This window comes from Hypomesus transpacificus, unplaced genomic scaffold, assembly GCF_021917145.1.
Source record: "Hypomesus transpacificus isolate Combined female unplaced genomic scaffold, fHypTra1 scaffold_60, whole genome shotgun sequence".
In the NCBI taxonomy this organism is placed as follows: domain Eukaryota; kingdom Metazoa; phylum Chordata; class Actinopteri; order Osmeriformes; family Osmeridae; genus Hypomesus; species Hypomesus transpacificus.
In genome coordinates this window covers 518,996-540,275 of record NW_025814033.1, presented here as the reverse complement: position 1 = coordinate 540,275, position 21,280 = coordinate 518,996, and the positions used below count along the sequence as shown (strand labels likewise).

The window sequence follows — 21,280 nt, the reverse complement described above, 5'->3', positions numbered from 1 at the left end:
TGGAGGAGAAAGTTGCAGTGACATGTTTTATCCTGTCTCGAAAATGCATAATTACCGCAAAGCTTCATCTGTCAGAAAACCTTAATGGATTTCTGACCTTTTCATACTTAATTCTATTCAGCAGTTGACTTTTGTCAATAATCATGATCCCAGTGCTTTCTTGTTTAACATTTTTTGTTGATATTGTGTTGTTGTTCCGTCCCTACCCCTCCCCTTAGCAGATGTTGTTGCTCCTTGCTGCTTCTCGATTCATCTCTTGGCACCAAGGACACAATGAGTCCCTAGCTAACCAACGCCATTGATTTTTTACTGTGTGATTTATAGGAGAGAGTGTGTTAGGGCAGTTCTGATCAACCCAGGTGCTGGCTCCATGCCACTTTAATGAGGGGGAAGGTAGGGGGGCAATCGGTATACATGAGTTATGCCAACCAGTTGATGACATTTAGGTTTACATTAAAATAAGAGTGACCACAGTAATCTGTGCTGTGTTATGATTGTCTTTTTATTGAATGTATTGTCCCATGTAATAGTGAACAAAACAGTGCTGCATTTACAGAGGTTTGAGATTGGGTTGAAGATAACATTACAATTAAAATATACAGAAGGCATACCCTTGAAGGTTTAGGTTGGTTGAGGGCAGTTCTATGGACATAAGTGAAGCCCTCTGTGACATTGCTTGTAAAAAGGGCTATACAAATACATTTTTATTTTATTTGATAGATTTTATCATTTTATGACTTGCCCATTGCACATTTCCAAGCACTTTACTTGACCCAGTCTTAGTGGGGAGGCCTAACCTGTTGATTAAGGTGTGTGTAATATAATGGTATGTGTTCTAGGAAAATGGCCAGACTAAATGTATACTCATTTGTGCTTACCATATTGCTCTTCAGGGCAATTCATCATCTGCATGGAAGGCTATTGATTGAAGTGTCTCAATGATCGCTTGTTACCTTCTGAGCTCATTTCAGGGACATGTACGATACATCAACAAAGTCCTCTCAATAGTTGCATTTACTGCCTTGGATTGATACGGAAACCTTTGATGGATCAATCCATAAGTAGTTAATATGCTATAGGCAGTTGATTCTACGCCCTGAGGTTTTTTCTCTGTGTGACAAATTTGGGGAAATGTTGAAAAACAACATTTAAAATATGAATTTGTCACATTGGGATATAAATGTTGTGTGTAAGTATACGTGTGATATGACTGCTATAAATGGATTTCAGCCCTATGCTAACTAGCTAATAATTGCAAATGTTTCTGCAAGTGCACACGCTAACTGCTCTCCCACTGTGTGTCGGACTGGGAGAAATATCAAGATAACGGAATGGGTGGTGTCACATCACGCTACATTCTCATCTTTCATAAGACTGTGCGCTTTTCTGCCCTCCCTCTTATCTATTCTCTCGTCCCTAGACTGTTCGTGAGCTGAGGCTGCGCCCTAACCATAGGGCTTGATATCTTTCAACAGTTGACATCAGACTGCCTTTTCTTTGGTATTCCCTGGACTGCGTACACAGTGGCAGGTTTTAAATGCAAAGGCAACTGTTCACTTTTGGACATAAACCTCTGCACTTTTGTGGATAAAGGTTGTTCTTTCATCGAAGTGTTTTTGTGCCGGGTGCCCACACGTGATAGCGAGCTTAAAGTGTACCAACTAAGAGAGATGCTGAACGCAGTGGTTTTGAAATCACTGACGACTAAAGCGCCATCCTGAAAAACGCTTAACTTTCTTTTTTGGTGAGACTTAAATAAGCAAACATCAGCAAACGTGAACGGAAAAGAAAAAACGCGTTGAGGGCTTGGCCCCAGAAAGTTAATTATCAGTGAGGGCGAGCCACAAAAGTTGGCTCTATATTTTTTTCATTCTGTAAGTGTGCCCACCAACCACCAAGATTTCACCCAAAAGCAGACAAGAGGATCGCCCTGCGCTGACTAGACTGGTCGGCAGGAAGCGGCTAATAGCGGCCGGGGTCCTTGGTGTCGTCATGGTGTTAGTGTTGGTGATTCTGATCCCGGTTCTGGTCAACTCCGCTGGTACCTCCGCACATTATGAGATGCTCGGAACCTGCCGAATGGTGTGCGATCCATACGGTACCAAATCTCCGACCAGTACCGCAACAGCAGACACTGTGCGAGACAACAACCTTATGCAGTCTTTACCAACTTTTATACAAGGACAGAAAGGAGAACCTGGCCGCCCGGGAAAGGCTGGCCCCAGGGGCCCGCCAGGTGAACCAGGTCCACCCGGTCCATCAGGGCCACCAGGGGAAAAAGGGGAACCTGGTCGGCCTGGACTTCCCGGACCCCCGGGATCAAATGCCGCCGCCGGGGCCATCAGCGCAGCCACATACAGCACCGTCCCCAAAATTGCGTTTTACGCAGGCCTTAAGAAGCAGCACGAGGGGTACGAGGTGCTGAAATTTGACGACGTTGTGACAAATCTAGGTAATCATTACGATCCAGCCACGGGGAAGTTCACTTGCTCTATACCTGGAATTTACTTCTTCACCTACCACGTCCTAATGCGCGGCGGAGACGGCACCAGCATGTGGGCTGATCTGTGCAAAAACAACCAGGTAAGCTAAAAAGCGGACACACGGCGGCATCATTTACATTTACATTTATTCATTTAGCAGACGCTTTTATCCAAAGCAACTTCCAAGAGAGAGCTTTACAAAGTGCATAGGTTACTGATAATAACAACAATATAGCCCTAAAACATTGCGGGTAGCCAAAACATGAAGCACATATTGTGAACAACCAAAAATAAGTGCCAAAGGGAAGAACCTTAAGAGCATGTAGTTAAGCAAGTTACAATCAAACAACATGATTCGCTATAAGTGCAAGTGCACCTGTAGAAAAGCAAGCAACAGTAAAAAATAAGATAAAATAAAATATTTCATCAAGGGGAGATGGGCTGAGAATCACGTATGTACAAGTACAAGTATTTTCAACCTGCTCCAATCAATTTATTGTGACAAGAAGCAGCTATAATAGGACAATATTTTGATGATTGTCTAATTCTGTGACCCTCGAAGGACGCAATCACTGTGCGTAAATACGCGCGTACATTTTCATGGTGTAGCAACGAGTGTGGATCTCTGATGCTTATGGAAAATAAAGGCTTGTGTGCTCAGTTACAATATTTATAATTTAAGATACGCCTCGAAGAGTATGTTTATGCAATATTATAGTAGTAGGAGTAGGTATAGTGTTATTTTCAATTATTACTACAATAGTAACAATGCAATAATGATTTGGTAACACATTATACTTAAACGTTTTTTTACTGGAACTACAGACATTCAAAATGATTTAAACCCATATTTCCACGTGTTTTATTTATAAAAATGTTCAGCCGCTTAGAGACCCTGCCAGTAAGCAAATGTAATCCCTATCCCCGGGGCATCCCAGTGTCACTGTGGCACTGTTAGTCTCCACGATTCACAGAGCCTGTGCATGCTTCGCCAAGCATATCGCCCTGTCAACGGCGACCGCAATATATGCACGGCGACCAGTGATCAGCACGCCTTGAGTCAAATGCCTCCCATAGAATAACTCCCAACACAGTCCCTGATCCATTGGTTTTCATCTCACTGAGTTGAAAAGCAAAACGGAGGCAAACCTGACGTTTTGGTGCAAAACAAAAGAGAAATTATCTAAATAGGGCAAATAGAAAGAGTGCTCAGGCATTCGTTTTTATTGATTCCATACCTGAAAGTACAACTTCTTAAGTGATCCTTATTCTTGTGATGTCCTTATCTGAATATAGACCCAAGTTAAAGAAAGGCACCAGGGGACATTTGGGATGGAAATGGTTCAGATCCACTTCTTTAAATTCTGTAAGGAACAAACTATTCCCCCTGCAGCTTTGAACAGAGAAGATTCACAGTTCCAAGGCGGGTCTTACAGAAAGTCCATCTCGAGCAGATAGTCAAATATTATGATTCTTTGAAGTTAAAGTGGATTTATCTAGCATCAACCCAGTGACAAAATAGCTTGTTACATAAACTTGCCAACAATATATTTAAAGCTAAATAGATGCAGATTTCTGTCCTTAACACTCTTTCTACTGTTTCTATTTTGTTCTCCACTTTCTCCACTGGTTTTTGCCAATTCATCTGAATTTCAAAGAGTAAGGTGCTGAGACCATACCAGGTTTCAGCACACAATCAGTAGAATCACTAGAACCGTCCACGGTGCTAAAATGTTATCACATCTCATTTAAAAAGCAAGAGGGTCACAACAATGACAATGGCATGATTACATCATCACACAATAGCCAGAATTGTATTTCTGTTTCTGAGCATTTTTGCTCGTAAGTTTAGCCCAAAAGGTATTGTTACAGTACCCTAACCCTAACCCTGTTGTTTATTTGTTTTAGAATGTTCACCATGAAATAGGTCACCTGAATAAAGGCTTTTATCGTTTTGGGAAGATAAGCTTTTGACCTTTTACTTTTGTGAACTTTTGTGTTCCTTACCAGAGAAGGATTGTGTTCCCTTCTTTTGTGTTCCGTACTTTGTTCTCTAGTGTTTGCCTACTTGTTATAAACTTCTGAGAACTCCAGGGGCCTCATGCATAAACCTTGCGTACGCACAAAAAGCTTGCGTCCGCTGGATTTAACGCACACTTTGTGATGTATAAAGATTTACTTGACGTGAGAATGTGCGCACCGTCCGCAAAGTCTTATCTGGCTCTGTAACATGGCGAATTCTAACTGAAAAGTGCAGAAACTTACCAAACATTACAAAATAAAGTTTCCACTACTATGTTTATGACGTTGACTATTCAAAAAACATAAAAATAAAAGTTTGATCATTAATGTGGATGATCACATACAAATGCCAAAACCCAAAACTGGAAATGCTATATAGCCTTCTGTTTAATCCGCCACCACTTAATAACTTCTGTTAAACTTGAGGGTGTCAAATGAACTCACTCAGGAAATGCATGTCACACTAACCCTATAGCTGCCATGCTGTAACGATACGCCCCCACCACTCGTTTCTTCATTTAAAGTTTTACATCGGACCATTTCTTCTTAATATCTGCCATGGTCCGGTTCTCTGAACCCACAGCATTTATTGCCCTTTAATAATAATAATGATTTTATTTGTAATGCACTTTACATTTAGCAAAATCTCAAAGTACTACAGGTTAAAAACAAGAAAGGGTGCAAAAAGTGACAGTTTTCCACTCCCCGTCGCTTATACCTGATGACAGTCTGCCAACCAGGACACATTTTCTCGCCTCCACCTCTGTTGTCAGAATCTCGATCTCACAGTTACCGTATTTCTTCGAATAAACGCTGCAGCGTTTATTAAATAACGTTCATTTTTGGTGCGGCGTTTGTTCGAGGGCAGTATTTATTCAAAGAAATATGGTAATTCAGACAAAGAAATGACCTCAGGAGCGCATTTATAGTCCATCTGCATATTCATTTATGGGAGGAGGCAAAGCGGGGTCAGTGGCTCGTTCACGTGCGGTCAATCTCACGTTGATTGTGATTTATAAAAGAAAGGTGTGCAGGACCTGGCGTACAACCGTTTTTATACATGTAAATATTTATGTGCGTAGGTACTTTTCGAGTTTTGACCGTACGCCATCTTCTGGTATGAAAGCTGCGCAATCCTTTATACATGAGGCCCCAGACCTTTTCTTTATGTCTTCTTACTGTTTTTTTTAAGTTGTACATTTTCGATAGTCTTAGTACAAAGATCCAAACTGATCACACTTGTAACGCAGCTAGTCGTTCTTTCAAAACCTGATGGAATGCTTTCAGTCCACATAATCGTTGTTTCAAACACAAGATTATTGTAATATGTCATGGGAACATTTGGTTTACATTACATTTGGTCACCGAAACACAACAGTATGATCTTCTTTCAGTTTAGTACTTTTGACAATCAGTTCATCCAACAGCAAACAATGCAAGATACATGTTTCAAATCGGCCTTAGAAGTGCTGAAATGAATATGCTACAGTACTATGTAAAAGACAGATTACACAGTTTCACACTAGGTAATACACTTACATTACTCACATTACTGTAACATAATCTATAATTTCCAAAATATCCATCCTACTGTATGTGTAATCAAGTGAAGGATCAATGATGACATCGTCTACAATCATTTGGGCAAATTCGTTTGTACTATTTTTCAGATATAATTGTAACATAGGTATACTTTCTATTATGTAACTAAATGAGAACAAAACATAACATTTAGAGGCCCCATGCCCACCTCTCTGACCCCTCTGTTGGGGTCCAAGCCCACCTCTCTGACCTCTCTGTTGGTGCCCATGCCCACCTCTCTGACCTCTCTGTTGGTAACCATGCCCACCTCTCTGACCTCTCTGTTGGTGCCCATGCCCACCTCTTTGACCTCTCTGTTGGTGCCCATGCCCACCTCTCTGACCTCTCTGTTGGTGCCCATGCCCACCTCTCTGTTGGAGCCCATGCCCACCTCTCTGACGTCTCTGTTTGAGCCCATGCCCACCCCTCTGACGGATCCCTTGTCCACAAGCTCTTCCTATTCCTTGCTGTCTATCCTGCATGTTGAAATAAATTGCCAGTGTTTACACCCCCACTTTTACGTATATCTAATGACCAATTGTGGTTACCCCAATCTGAAATCAAGTGTCAACAACGAGTATTCATCATGTGTGGTTCATTTATCTGTTCGTACAAAAACATTTTATTTCTGTAGTTCTCAAAATCGATATACTGTTTATTGCTGAAATTAAAATAAATAGGTTTACCAAACGGTTCAGTGATTAACCATTAAGATCAGTTTGATTAAGTGTTGGTCAAATGTATTTACGCAAATTAGATGAGAAGCATATCAAAAGTATTGTGAGCATTGCATTGTGAAAGACAATTACTTCATATGAAAAGTTTTTCTTTGATGACACACTGATTAGGTGTGCTGAAAAAGTGTATTTTGTGCATTGTACTTTGTCAATTGAACATGTGATTACATGTTTGACTTTTTGATGATCTGATTTGAGTTTTGTACTAACAGTTATGAGGTTTTACCACATACTTGTGAAAATAGTACCAAAGCGAATAAAAAAAACTGTAAGGTACTTTTTTATTTCTGGGGGGTTTTAAGGTCCACTACATGGTGGATCACCTAAACAATAAAATATGAAACAATATAGCAGTGGAACATTTAAATCCCTCCACAGACAAAATTCTACCAGCAGAAATGGTAGTTAAGATGTACCAATTCTACCTGCATCAGGAATAAAAAAAGCTAATTAAACATTACAATTTCACATACACAGGTTAAATCTGAGGTTTAGATATAAGCAACACAAAACCCATTTGAGGTTTAGATGCATTCCAATAATTTGTTTATATGTGATAATGATGCCATTCAGACAAGGTGTTTGTTACAATACCAGGTGTGCATCTTGTTCATATCCACGATATAAATATGTGCCTTTCACCTCAGGTTCGTGCCAGTGCCATTGCCCAGGATGCTGACCAGAATTATGACTACGCCAGCAACAGTGCTGTCTTGCACCTAGAGCCGGGCGATGAGGTCTACATCAAGCTGGATGGGGGCAAGGCCCACGGTGGCAACAACAACAAGTACAGCACTTTTTCTGGATTCATCATCTATGCCGACTAGGAACTATGGCACCTCTAAATCCTCTCCCCACCACCTACCCCAAATGTACAAACCCAACTCCTACCGATCCTTCACATCCGCCTTGCCACCACCCCCAACCCATGGTTTGAAGCCATGGTATGAAGCTTCCCCTCGCTCTAATTCTGATTGTTAGAAGGTTGACATGCTGGCCAGAGAGATTAATTGTACTTATTAGCTGCGGGATGTGAGTGTCACCTGATCCTGTATTGGATCGCTTTTTGGATCTGCTAGTGAACAAATAAACAACATGAATGAGTAAGAGGAGAAGAAAAAAATATAGCCAAAACTATTGAATTGTAAATCAAACACAATGTGTTGACATTCTGTGCCACCAAAGCAGTATGTGGTGTATATCTTTCCTTGTGTAGCAATGAAACAAAGCTTAAACATATGTAACGTTTACAAAACCTGACAAATATATGTGCAATAATGTCTATAACAAAAACAACTATGGTTTAAACATCCTTGCTGTGCATTATGTTACACCTCTGACCTCTGAGACAGCCATTCAAGTCAATGCTGCCTGAGGGTAACCTGGAAACTCTTATGAATAATTGTTAAACAAAGTAGTATGAGGTGGATTCATCATAGATTTTGCAGGGCGCATCTTGATTCTAAGAGGGTTCCTCTCCTTTCTTGCATGCTCTGCTGTGACAGCAGGAAGGAGCACTCAACTGGCAGCTGACATCTTGCAATCCTCTTACTCATCCTTTGTGATTATTACATACTTTTTTTCCTAACCACATAGGGCTTAGAGAACATAAAACGTGGTGTTGCTAATGGTCAGAGGTAGACACAAACACATTTTGATATTAACCTGTCTGTTGAGATTGTTTTTATTCTCCATCTTTCACTTGCATTGTCCAGATGTGACAAGTCAGACTGCTTTGTGGGATTATCTACTCCCCATATTCCCCAGTTAAAGTGTATAGTATTGGAATGCTACCAAGAGCACTATGCATAAATAGATAATTGCAATGTAAATGTAATCTATGTACCTTCAAGAATGTTTAAAGAGTGTTGATTGCACTCATCAATTCCTTTGTAAATATTGCAGTGAATATATTATTTTATTTTTTCCTCCCTCAATGTCCTAAGTTGAGCAAGTACAGCTCAACCATTTCATATTAGAACAATATTCAAGTAATTAATGGAAATGTATTCATTGATTGTCAGAGTTATATCTTTAACAGTGTGTTTATGTGTGTGTGTGTGTGTGTGTACACTGACAAAAATATGACTCGGACACGTGTGTGTGTGTGTTTGCAAACGTGTGTTTATGTGTATATATGTATTGAGTGTGTATGTGTTTACGTGTGTGTGTGAGTGCGCGAGAGTGCGTGCATGTACTTACTTGAAACTTGCTTCTTTTGTCTTCCCAGAATACATGTCACCTGTATACTGTTTACTCAAAGAATGTTTCCATTAAACAGACAAATCTGACCTGATACTGGGTGATTGTTGGAGATCAAGTTTTAGTGTTACCAGGAGAAGTTGTGAGTGTAATTATTAGTGGTAATAAGGGATTCTTTTTCATCCTCTCTCTAAAAAAGATTTTTTTTATTTGAGCCACACTCTTTCTCTCTCTTAATCGCTTTCTGACTGCTCAGGAGGTAATATGGTTATGTACCGAGTCATTTGTGTGAATTATGAAACTGGACAGTCTCAGAAAATAAAAAGATAAGGAAGGTGAAATGGGCAAAAGGATGTGCGGGAGGTGACATGATGATGAGGATAAAGAGGATGAAGAATGACAGAAGGGGAGATTGGGTGGAAAGAAGGAATACATGAATTGGAGAGACGTTAGAAAGGGAGCAGTGTCTGTGATGACAAAGACAATTGGATGGGTTCACACCTCTGTTGGCATTCCAGATGGAGTGCCAGTCTGGCTAGCAGCACAGGGGGCTACCAAGGATGGTGCAGGACACAAGCACGTGGATAGGGACAGACCTCGTACCTCATAAATACACAGACTTGCTTGCTCACACAAAGTTTTCTGCCTCCCAACTACTTGAATTCTCCTCAATATTATATATATATATATATAGATTATTATTAGTAATTATAACAAATCTCTCCAAGGTCAATAGGTCCATAGGTCCAATAATAATAATAATAATAAATAAACGAATCTTTAAATGAAAACATCTTTCAATAATTATATCTTCAAAGCCACATTGGCAAGGAAAATCTATGACACAACTCTACACCATCCACACTAATCACTTTGCACTTCTGCCTCCAAATTCTGAGCTCCTCCAATCACAATACAATTATTTTCTCTCTCATCCAATAAGAACCAAGGGCATATCTGCTCTGGTCAAAAAACTCCACCCAATTTCCCCTCTTTGTGTCTTCCCTTGACGGAAGACTTTAATAATAATCATGTCATCTTCCAGGTTGTGATTGCTCTTGCGTCGACATCATTCATCACCCAGAATCCTCTGTGCTGGGCCACCTGTTCAGGAGGTTGACTCCCAGCACCCTTTGTGACAATCTGTCCCAACAGGTATTAATCACCTAGCCATGATTGTGGGAACTGAGACCTGATACGAAACTTCTTAGTTTGCCCTCTGAGACAATGGATCAAGTTTGACTTAGAAACAAATCACTATTTGAGTCTAAAATAAGAATTCAAATCAGCCATATAAGAATCAGTTGCCATTAAAGTTGTAGTCTTTAAAGGGGTCATAGAATGCAAAACCGAGTTTACCTTGTCATAGTTGAATAACGAGAGTTCGGTGGGTAAAATGGACATACAGAGAACCTCAAGTCCCATTGACACCTCTTTCCTATGCAAATCTCACAATTTTAAACTGCCTCTGTAAAACGAGCGATTCCTAAATAAGCACCGAGTTGATGTCAACTCGGTGGCTGTACCTTATTTGGCTCTGGTCTGTACCTTTGTCACACCCCAAAATGTACATACAGCGTAATGTACATATATTAATAACTTATGTTGCTTACAATGCTAAAAACAAACCTAATACAAAGTTATGCTTAGGCTACGACACTGAAGTGCGAGTATTAAACTAGTATTACAGCTAATGGGTGCTGTTGGCCATGTTTCGTCTTTGCTCTGCAGCTTTGCTCATTGTAAACCAACCAATCAGTGCACAGCTCATCTAAATATTCATGAGCATACCATAAAAGGGAGAAAACCTCTCGTATGTAGGGCTATTTCACAGGGTTGCATTAGGGCACATAGAACAGCACCCGGGCCATTTTCAGCCCAACCAATGTTTACATACCCTATTCGGAGACCTTAAGGAACAGTGTGAAATACCCTATAAAATCATTCTATGACCGCTTTAAAGCTTTTAATTCATTCATTTTTAATTCACCAATGTAATTGAGATCACAGATCTACACTAAAAGCACAAACCCACCATGTTCATGCTACTCCACCTTGTCTGGTTGTCCCAGAAAATACCTGCCTCTTTTTTAATATTCCCTTTTTTAGTTTCTATAGTTGGCCAATATGTGTCAAATATAAAAATAACCCTATCTGCAAAGTTTGGGGGAAGACAATGTTGATAGTCTTTCTTCATGGTTGGCATCTGTTTACAGTCAGTATTAAGTGGGAATAGCTGGATTTTTGCCTCTGGGATAAACAATTTGTATGGCGGATTGTGTAATTTACTTAAACAAAACATGCCCTAACACGGGTGGTACTTTGATGGGAATGTTGAATCTCTAATGACATGACAATCTATCTTGCTATTCACACTACACACTCATACACACACTCAAAGGACAATTCAATGACCAGAAGGACAACTCATACTGTACACAGATAATGACATCTCTCAAACAAACACACACACAGATATAAGGAGATAGACAGATTGAGAAACAGACAGGAAGAGAGAGAGAACGAGAATGAGAACAAGAGAGATCACTGAAAAGAGACCCTTAGGTGCCATTACTGAAGAGAGAAGAGGTACAGTACAAAAACCAATATAAATTGATATAAATGCCAAGAGAATATGTTGTGTGTCCTATCTATAGAGGGGTGAGGCACTCAAAGATTGTATGACTAAAGTCTGGGAGGCGAGGAGCAAAATCAATTTGTATGGTTATTTCTGAGCGCCATTATACCAGAAGGGCATCTATAACATTGACACATCACCTCACTTTCATTATGTGTGGATGAACAATCGTTGCTACAAATAGCAAAAGACCACTGCGCTGCTAAGATCCTAAGACACTGTCTTGGAGATACTGATACCGAGGGGCATACTGTGTGTGGATAAACAATTGTTGTCAAAGCCAAAAGCGGTGGGATTTAGACTAGCCAGACAACCTTCGGCCAACTCCCTTAGGCAGAAGATTTCGGAACCCCATTTATGGAAGCGCACATATGGAACAGTCTAATGTACCGGGGTACCGTCTAACGCACCAGGGTATTGTCTAACACTTTTGTCTAACGCACGCATAATAGAATCGTATTTTGCTTATGCAATTTATCCAGACGTTGTGAGACCGGCTCCACCATGTGGCGGTAATAATTACATACCATAATTTTCGGACTATCAGGTGCACCCTTATATAAGCCGCAGCAGCTAAATTGAATGATGTGTACATATATAAGCCGCACTGGACTATAAACCGCAGGTGCTTTAATGTTTAATTACCATATGTAAGGGTTTGTGCGCACAGGGGATTGTCGGGAAAGAGATGGCTGCTTGAGGAAGCTCCCATTTATTAACCGTTAGCCGTTAGATGTAAAAATCCATAGATTAGCCGCACCGTTATATAAGCCGCAGGGTCGAAAAATGGGACAAAAGGCGCGGCTTATAGTCCGAAAATTACGGTAATTGAGTACTTTGACTGGTCCCTACAAGTAATTAGGTACCCAACGCTACATATGATGGTTGTGTGAAAAGAAGTGAGTATGCAGAGATTAAGATAACCTAAATTCTCGAGACTGATATTAGCTCACCATCAAAGAAAAAAACGATAATACATTTTTTTTCGATGCTCAATGTTCTCTTTTTTGTTGTTTGTTGTGACATGAGCGAGTCAGAGAAATTAGCAGTGAGCAATGCAAAGCTAGGATGAATGACCTTAGATGGAGTTTGGATGTATAGAGGTAAGGATGTGTATTACCTCAGAAATGTAGGCTACTGTACACACGTTTCCTATATTGAAAAACTTATTTTGTTGGGAAACCTATAGTCGATCATACAAAGCCACCAATAATTGTTTACAAAGTGTTTAACTGATTATATTTACGTAATTCATGTGCCTGAATCAATAATACTTCAAATCTAACCATTTTTTAAATAATTTTAATAACCGTCCCATAGGCGGAGTCCATCTCCTCTCTTACATCCTTAGGATAATACACCAACGTTAATTTTAAGACTGTCTTATAATTGATTTATGTTATAAATAGGGCTGTCAAGCTTTTCAAAATGTATCTAATTAACAATATGCTTTGTAAACAATTAATCTAGATAAATTGCATACAGTGCCCTCCAAAAGTATTGGAAGAGTGAGGCCAATTCCTTTATTTTTGCTGTAGACTGAAAACATTTGGGCTTGACATCAAACGATGAATGTGAAACCAGAGATCAACATTTCAGCTTTTATTTCCAGGTATTTACATCAGGATCTGATGCACAAATTAGAAAATATCACCTTTTTGTTCGAACCCACCCATTTGTCACGTGAGCAAAAGTATTGGAACATGTGACTGACAGGTGTGTTTTGTTGCCCAGGTGTGTCCTATTACATACATTATTCAATCAATAAATACCACTGAATGTCTACACTCAGGTTCAGATTGGGTAAGATAGGTTTTGTCTATGCAGACTGTATTCAGAGGTGAAAACAACATCAAAACCAGAGCGCTGTCTTTGGGTGAAAAACAAGCAATTGTGAGTCTTAGAGAAGATGGAAAATCAATCAGAGCCATTGCAGAAACATTGGCCATAGCCAGTACAACCATTTGGAATGTCCTGAAGAAGAAGAAAACTACTGGAGTACTAAGTAACAGACGTCGAACAGGTAGACCAAGGAAAACATCAGCAGTTGATGACAGAAACATTGTAAGAGCTGTAAAGAAAGACCCTAAAACAACTGTTAGTGAGATCAGCAACAACCTCCAGATGGCAGGAGTGAAGGTATCACTATCTACTGTTCGCAGAAGACTTCATGAACAAAAGTACAAGGGCTACACCAGAAGATGCAAACCACTCATTAGCAAGAAGAATAGGAAGGCCAGGCTGGAATTTGCCAAAAAGTACAGAGATGAACCTCAAAAATTCTGGGACAAAGTTTTATGGACTGATGAGACAAAGATTAACTTTTACCAAAGTGATGGAAAGGCTAAAGTTTGGAGAAAGAAAGGAACTGCTCATGATCCCAAACACACAAGCTCATCTGTGAAACACGGTGGAGGTAATGTCATGGCTTGGGCTTGCATGGCTTCTTCTGGGACGGGCGCATTAATCTTCATTGAGGATGTAACACATGATGGCAGCAGCAAAATGAACTCGGAAGTCTACAGAAACATTTTGTCTGCCAATTTAAGGAAAGATGCAACCAAACTGATTGGCAGAGCCTTCATCATGCAGCAAGATAACGACCCAAAACACACTGCCAAAACAACAAAGGAGTTCATCAGGGGCAAGAAATGGAAGGTATTAGACTGGCCAAGTCAATCTCCAGACTTAAACCCTATAGAGCATGCATTTTACCTGCTTAAGATGAGACTGAAGGGAGGAACCCCACAAAACAAACAACAACTGAAAGAGGCTGCAGTGAAAGCCTGGGAAAGCATCAAAAAGGAAGAATGCAAAAGTTTGGTGACGTCAATGGGTCACAGACTTGCTGCAGTTATTGAAAGCAAAGGATTTGCAACTAAATATTAAGTCTTATTCACTTAAATATGTTTTAAGTATATCTGTTCCAATACTTTTGATCACATAACAAATGGGTGGATTCAAACAAAATGTGATATTTTCTTAGTTGTGCATCAGATCCTGATGTAAATACCTGGAAATAAAAGCTGAAACGTTGATCTCTGGTCTCACGTTCATTATTTGATGTCAAGCCCAAATGTTTTCAGTCTACAGCAAAAATAAAGGAATTCGCCTCACTGTTCCAATACTTTTGGAGGGCACTGTATATCCGTATATTTGCTTTGAGAAGTAGGCTATTTAAAAGTATTTAAAATCCAATACTTAGACATGATAAACTTTAAAGGTCAACATCTCTTTTATTTCCTATTCAGAATATTTTTAATTCACTGTCATTTGCAGACTTGCCACAACAATCAAAAATATGACCGAATCCATTTTAGCAATTTGATCAAGTTGTTTAATCTGTCACAGGTAGACATGACTCAAGTCTACGTTTCCTGTTCTGGGTGGGGCTTGACGAGACTTGGGGCTATGCTTGCACGTTTTCTGCTTTCACGTTTACAAAACTACTGTGGACGGTTGTGGTGTCGAGGGGTATAGATATCAATAAATCTGTGTCATTGTTTCTACAATTAATTTATTGAAATGTACACATTAATTAGCCCTGAAAATTATGTTTTTACACATAGCTCCCCATAATGTTGCCTACAGCCCTTTTGTGGCATTCACTATGGCAATATTGTGCAAAACAAAACATTCCACTGTTTCTTTTGTAGACTGCATTGTAATGCAAAGCATTTTTGTGCGCCCAAATATTCTTTCTAATTATTCATCATCTTTATTTGACTTGTGGGTTTTGAAAATATATTGCGTTGCGTAAGAAGTTGTTGAAGATGCCATTTGGAAAGGTTTAACACTTAATCACTTTATTGCAACACTCCTCTTATGAGCCCCTCCTCTCCCAACACTTCCTCCTGTGTGGCATGATGGTTAATACTGTTGCCGCACAGCAAGAAGGTCCTTGGTTTGATTCCCACTTGAGGCCTTTTGGTGCTCAGGTAAATTAACTCCTGGGTCTTTCTGTGTGGAGATTGCATGTACTCCCTGTGCTCACCTGGGGTTCCTCTGCAAATAACCCCAAAACAGAAAAAACATGCACAACAGATGCTCTCCTGGCCAAGACATGGGTGAGGGCTTGGGCCTGGCCCCTGGGTGCTGCTGATGAGGCTGCCTGCTGCCCTTGGAGAAAGGACCAAAAGGATGGGAAAAAGCAGAAGATATCATTTCAACCGTGGACATGACTAATAAAGATTCCATGCGATGGAATCTGTTCTTCTTCCGTGGAAGACTACTGTGTGTCACCCATTAGTCAACTGCGTTACACAAGAGTGAGAGCATGGTCTGGCCCCTAATGTCTACATACAAATTGTGCATACAAAGACAAAAACGTATGGGCAATGCGTTTTGTGAATAGCTAAAGAAGACTCTAAACCACTGTACTCCAAAGATATTGTCCTGTCACACATAAACATTCACCAATCGAAGAATGCGAGAGATGGAGAGAGAGAAAGAGGAAAGATGACAAATGAGGCCAGGATAGCTTAATCAGAGGCGCGAATGAGGAAGAGTCGCATTCACAACGAACAGATGCACACACTTATACACACAGGCACACACACCCACACCTCTGCAATGTTTTAATCAGTAAAGGTCAGAGAAAGTGGATGGGCGGGGTGGGAGGGGGGGTTGGGTGTGGACGTGTTTCAATAAGAGGGAAATTTAACAATGAGGTTTGGAGAACATATTAACAGCAGCCCAAGGGAAGGAAATTAATGTTGAGACTTTGAACGGCGTAAAATGTCACCATCCAAGTGGACCTTTTTATTTTGGGCAAATGCAGCACTTTCATTAAGAAAATAAATTTGTATCCTAGGCCCCACTGTAAACAGCCTTGCAAACCATGACAATAATTCTGAAGGCTACAATAAAAAACGGTATCCTGTTAAAATATTATTTCTAGTCGAAGACAACACTAGTTCAATACGACATTCCCATTTAATTTCTTCATTCAACAAACCTCTCAATCACCCTGGGATCTGCGACGGTGACCCCCTCATCCTCTGCCAGGAACCTTGGGGTTACCATGGATGACGAGCTCTCCCTCACGGCCCACATTGCTGCGGTCTCCCGGTCGTGTAGATTCACCCTCTACAACATCCGGAAGATCAGGAGATACCTGTCTGAGCACTCCACCCAGCTGCTTGTCCAAGCAATGGTCCTCTCCAAGTTGGACTACTGCAACTCGCTGCTCGCCGGTCTCCCAGCATGCGCAACCCGCCCTCTTCAGAGGATTCAGAACGCAGCGGCCCGCCTGGTCTACAATCTACCCAGACGCTCCCACGTTACCCCGCTCCTCATCTCCCTCCACTGGCTACCCATAACGGCCCGCATCAGATTCAAGACCCTGGTACTGACCTTCCGAGCAATGAACGGGACTGCGCCCGACTACATCAAGTCTCTCCTGCAGCCTTACACCCCCACCCGCCACCTACGGTCTTCTTCAGACAACCGCCTGGTGGTCCCACCTCTCAAGACCGCCCGATCCCAGCACAAGCTCTTCTCCTGCCTGGCACCCCAGTGGTGGAATCAACTCCCCACCTTTATCAGAGACACGGACTGTCTCTCCACCTTCAAGAGAAGGCTCAAGACGCACTTGTTCCGGGAGTACAATGGTACTTAGGAATGGTTTGCTGAACCCAACGCTAGTTTCCTCAAGGATCACAATGACTCTTGCTTAGACTGTTGCTCTTGTTGGTTAGTGGTAGCTGATTTAAACTGTTGTATTCTATTTTAGTTAATCCTATTTTTATTGCTTTCCTACAGGTACACCTGCACTTAGAGATTAATGTTGTGTAATTTTAACTTGTTTAACTACATGGTCTTATGGTTTCTTCCCTTTAGCACTATTTTTTGGTTGTTCACAATATGTACTTCTTGTTTTTGACTACCCGCAATGCTGTGGGGCTATCTTGTTGTTATTATCAGTGACCTATGCACTTTGTAAAGTTCTCTCTTGGAAGTCGCTTTGGATAAAAGCGTCTGCTAAATGAATAAATGTAAATGTAATGTAAATTTAAACCCTACGATCACACCTACAGTATGCTAATATGAAACTATAGAAGTAAAAATAAATTGACGATAAAAATTTGAATAAAAATATGCTAAACTAGACAGAATTAAACTTCAGCAACTAGCAAGTGACAGCAGCAGTGACTGACCTTCAGTGACAGGTGGGGGGAGGTGCACAAAGGGCACCCTTATTAGTGGTACCTTGCTTCCAGCTTTTGACAACCCAGTCATTAGAGCAGATAAACATAAAAACATTCAGGGCTACAGTAGGCGCAAGGACCAGGATTGAGAGAGGCTGATACAGATGGAGTATAAGAGAAGCTGACAAAGTTGAATGCGGCTTACAATGCAGATAGCCGGTCACATGACCCCCCAAGTCTTCATACAGGGACGTTGTTACTGACACATAATGATCACTTCTAATAAACTTGTTATGTAAATATACATAACATATAAATTAGGCAGTTTTCCAGAAATACATTTCAAGCTTATTTACGTTTTTGAGGACATATTTTCAGTTTGCAGATGGTACTGTTTGATTCACAATTCCAGCTATGATACTGCCAATGACAACGTTGTTAGAAACAGCTCATTTCAAAGGATATTGCATATTGCATTTTAATCAAAGCAATATGGGTAAATGTTAAAAAATGTCGCAGCTGTTTTAACTATGTCAGGCTGCCACAAAGCCTATCACCATTCCCTCTTGCACTAAGGGAAATTTGACTAGAACCCTGCTTAATTCTACACACTTCACTCTTAGTATTTTGAAGTGTAAATGAGCAGCATGCTTTTTAATCTATGCAATTTTCATAAATAATAAGTATTTATACTTATTTAAAATATACAAAAATATAATACACAATTTAAGTACACGTGTACATTTTCTGAGTGTTTGGATGTTTTGGATATTAGTTTAAAAAATAGGTTTGGAGGTGAAATAGAATGCCCCAGCTGCAACGGGCACAAGCACACCTCACAATTTGTACCCTCTCTAGTATTAAATGTTGTTTTACGTAGATAAAGGTCCTCATCCAGTCTGTTTCACTCTCTACCCCCATGGCCTGTTCATTTCCCTCTTGCCCCTTAACATGGCTGGAGGTGAGTGATTTGTACAGGGTTTAATTTAATCAGATAGAGTGAGAATCAGTCTAGCTTGCGCACACTTATGCCAACCTTCTGAGGGTGGCAATTGACTTAAGCTGGAGCAACAGAAGTACTTTTAGTTTGTAGTATCTTGGATATTAATGTGCAAACCATGACAGGTCAATTAATATCTATTTTTTATATTTTATTTTGACAGGTCCCTTCTAGTCCCTTCTAGTCTGTATAGGCTCAAAAAACGACTGTATATTAAATCAATTATCCACTTCTAACCATTTTATTCTATATGACAAATTGCAGAATGTGTAGTTGTTTCATGCTAGGGAAATATGCATGTGAATGCACGTTTACACCACCCACACATACACACAATCTTCCCTCATCACCCCCACTGTATCCCTTTCCATGTCTCTACCCCTCCATTTGTAAATTAGCTTGGTAGCAAGAGTGTTGATGTGATCAGAAGAGACAACTCCTGTGGAACAATTTGGACAGGCATGTGATTCACTTCGCTCCATGCTGATCCAATCTCCGGGAGAAAAGACTATTAACTTGAAACAAATTGTGCCAAGTAGCTTAAAGGACCCCTTGTCTGTTTTAATATCATTGATATCTTCATTTGTTGTCAAGGTGTAAAATACTCTGTTCTGCTTGGTTAGGAAGATTTGATAGCAAAAGTACTTTTGTCATGACCTCTCCTACAGACATACAGGTATACACAGACACAGATTTGTACACAGAGGCTCAAACATACGTCTGCCATCTCACAAACTCTCATTTGCTGAAACTGGAATCCTTTGCCCATTTTAAGGACACATTTGGTCTGCAGCATCCTTGCTGAAAGTGTGTGAACAGACTATGCTCTTGTGCATAGTATATTACAACAATATCAATGGTCCTGAAATAAGATTGATCCTAAAATGCACATCACTTTTTGTTTAACTAAAAATGTCAAAAGAACATGTATTTTCTCATAGATTGCCTGAAGAGAATGTATTTCAAGTCTCAAGTGGTTCAATTATATTTCTCAACTGTCACATGCTGGTAAATTGTCTCTATGTCCAAACTAACTAAATGAATGTACTATATCATTCTTCTTCTGCCAAAGACTGTCAGTGTGTGTGTGTTAACATCTGTATATGTACGTGTTTTTGTATGCGTGTGTGTGTGCAACACTTGCCAACAAAGCCTTGTCTTTTTCCTTTGCTTGTCAGTAGGCCCTTTGGGACAAACTTGTGTCCTCGCTGTCACACACAAACGCCAAGCACGTCCATCACCACGGAAACAGTACAAGCCAGACAAGAAATGAAACAACAGAGAACTCTGACTCCTCAAGCTCAACTAACCCTGACAGCAACAACATGGATTTGAGAGGTGAAAATGTATAGGGGTTTTGTACCTTTCACCTGGTAAACCAAAGACCGTTTGACTAATCCTAGACCAGGGGCCTCATGCATAAACGTTGCGTACGCACAAAAAGCTTGCGTACGCTGGATTTAACGCACACTTTGTGATGTATAAAGATTTACTTGACGTGAGAATGTGCGGGCCGTCACGGAAAGTTTTGAGCAGACGTGAGAATGTGTGGACCGTCCGCAAAGTCTTGTCTGGCTCTGTAACATGGCGAATTCTAACTGAAAAGTGCCGAAACTCACCAAACATTACAAAATAAAGTTTTCACTACTACGTTTATGACGTTGACTATTCAAAAAACATAAAAATAAAAGTTTGATCATTAATGTGGACGATCACATCGAAATGCCAAAACCCAAAACTGGAAATGCTATATACCCTTCTGTTTAATCCGCCACCACTTAATAACTTCTGTTAAACTTGAGGGTGTCAAACAAACTCACTCAGGAAATGCATGTCACACTAACCCTATAGCTGCCATGCTGTAACGATACGCCCCCACCACTCGTTTCTTCAATTAAAGTTTTACATCGGACCATTTCTTCTTAATTTCTGCCATGGTCCGGTTCTCTGAACCCACAGCATTTATGGCCCTTTAATAATTATTATTTTATTTGTAATGCACTTTACATTTCGCTAAATCTCAAAGTGCTACAGGTTAAAAACAAGAAAGGGCGCAAATAGTAACAGTTGTTCACTACCCCGTTGCTTATACCTGATGACAGGCTGCCAAACAGGACACATTTTCTCGCCTCCACCTCTGTTGTCAGAATCTCGATCTCACAGTCACCGTATTTCTTTGAATAAACGCTGCAGCGTTTATTAAATAACGTTCATTTTTGGTGCAGCGTTTGTTCGAGGGCAGCGTTTATTCAAAGAAATAAGGTAATTCAGACAAAGAAATGACCTAAGGAGCGCATTTATAGTCCATCTGCATATTCATTTATGGGAGGAGGCAAGGCGGGGTCAGTGGCTCGTTCGCGTGCGGTCAATCTCACGTTGATTGTGATTTATAAAGGAAAGGTGCGCAGGACCTGGGGCCTCATGTATAAAGGATTGCGCAGCTTTCATACCACAAGATGGCGTACGGC

General features: G+C 40.4%; 1 protein-coding gene across 1 annotated transcript; it reads left to right on the top strand.

Moving 5' to 3' along the window:
- The first annotated feature begins 1,626 nt into the window (after nucleotides 1–1,626).
- On the top strand, nucleotides 1,627–9,075 carry c1ql3a (complement component 1, q subcomponent-like 3a). The gene is made up of 2 exons (XM_047017426.1): nucleotides 1,627–2,583; nucleotides 7,471–9,075. Exons 1-2 carry the CDS (start codon nucleotides 1,993–1,995, stop codon nucleotides 7,648–7,650), a joined length of 771 nt encoding a protein of 256 aa, XP_046873382.1. The 5' UTR covers nucleotides 1,627–1,992; the 3' UTR covers nucleotides 7,651–9,075.
- The last annotated feature ends 12,205 nt before the right edge of the window (nucleotides 9,076–21,280 follow it).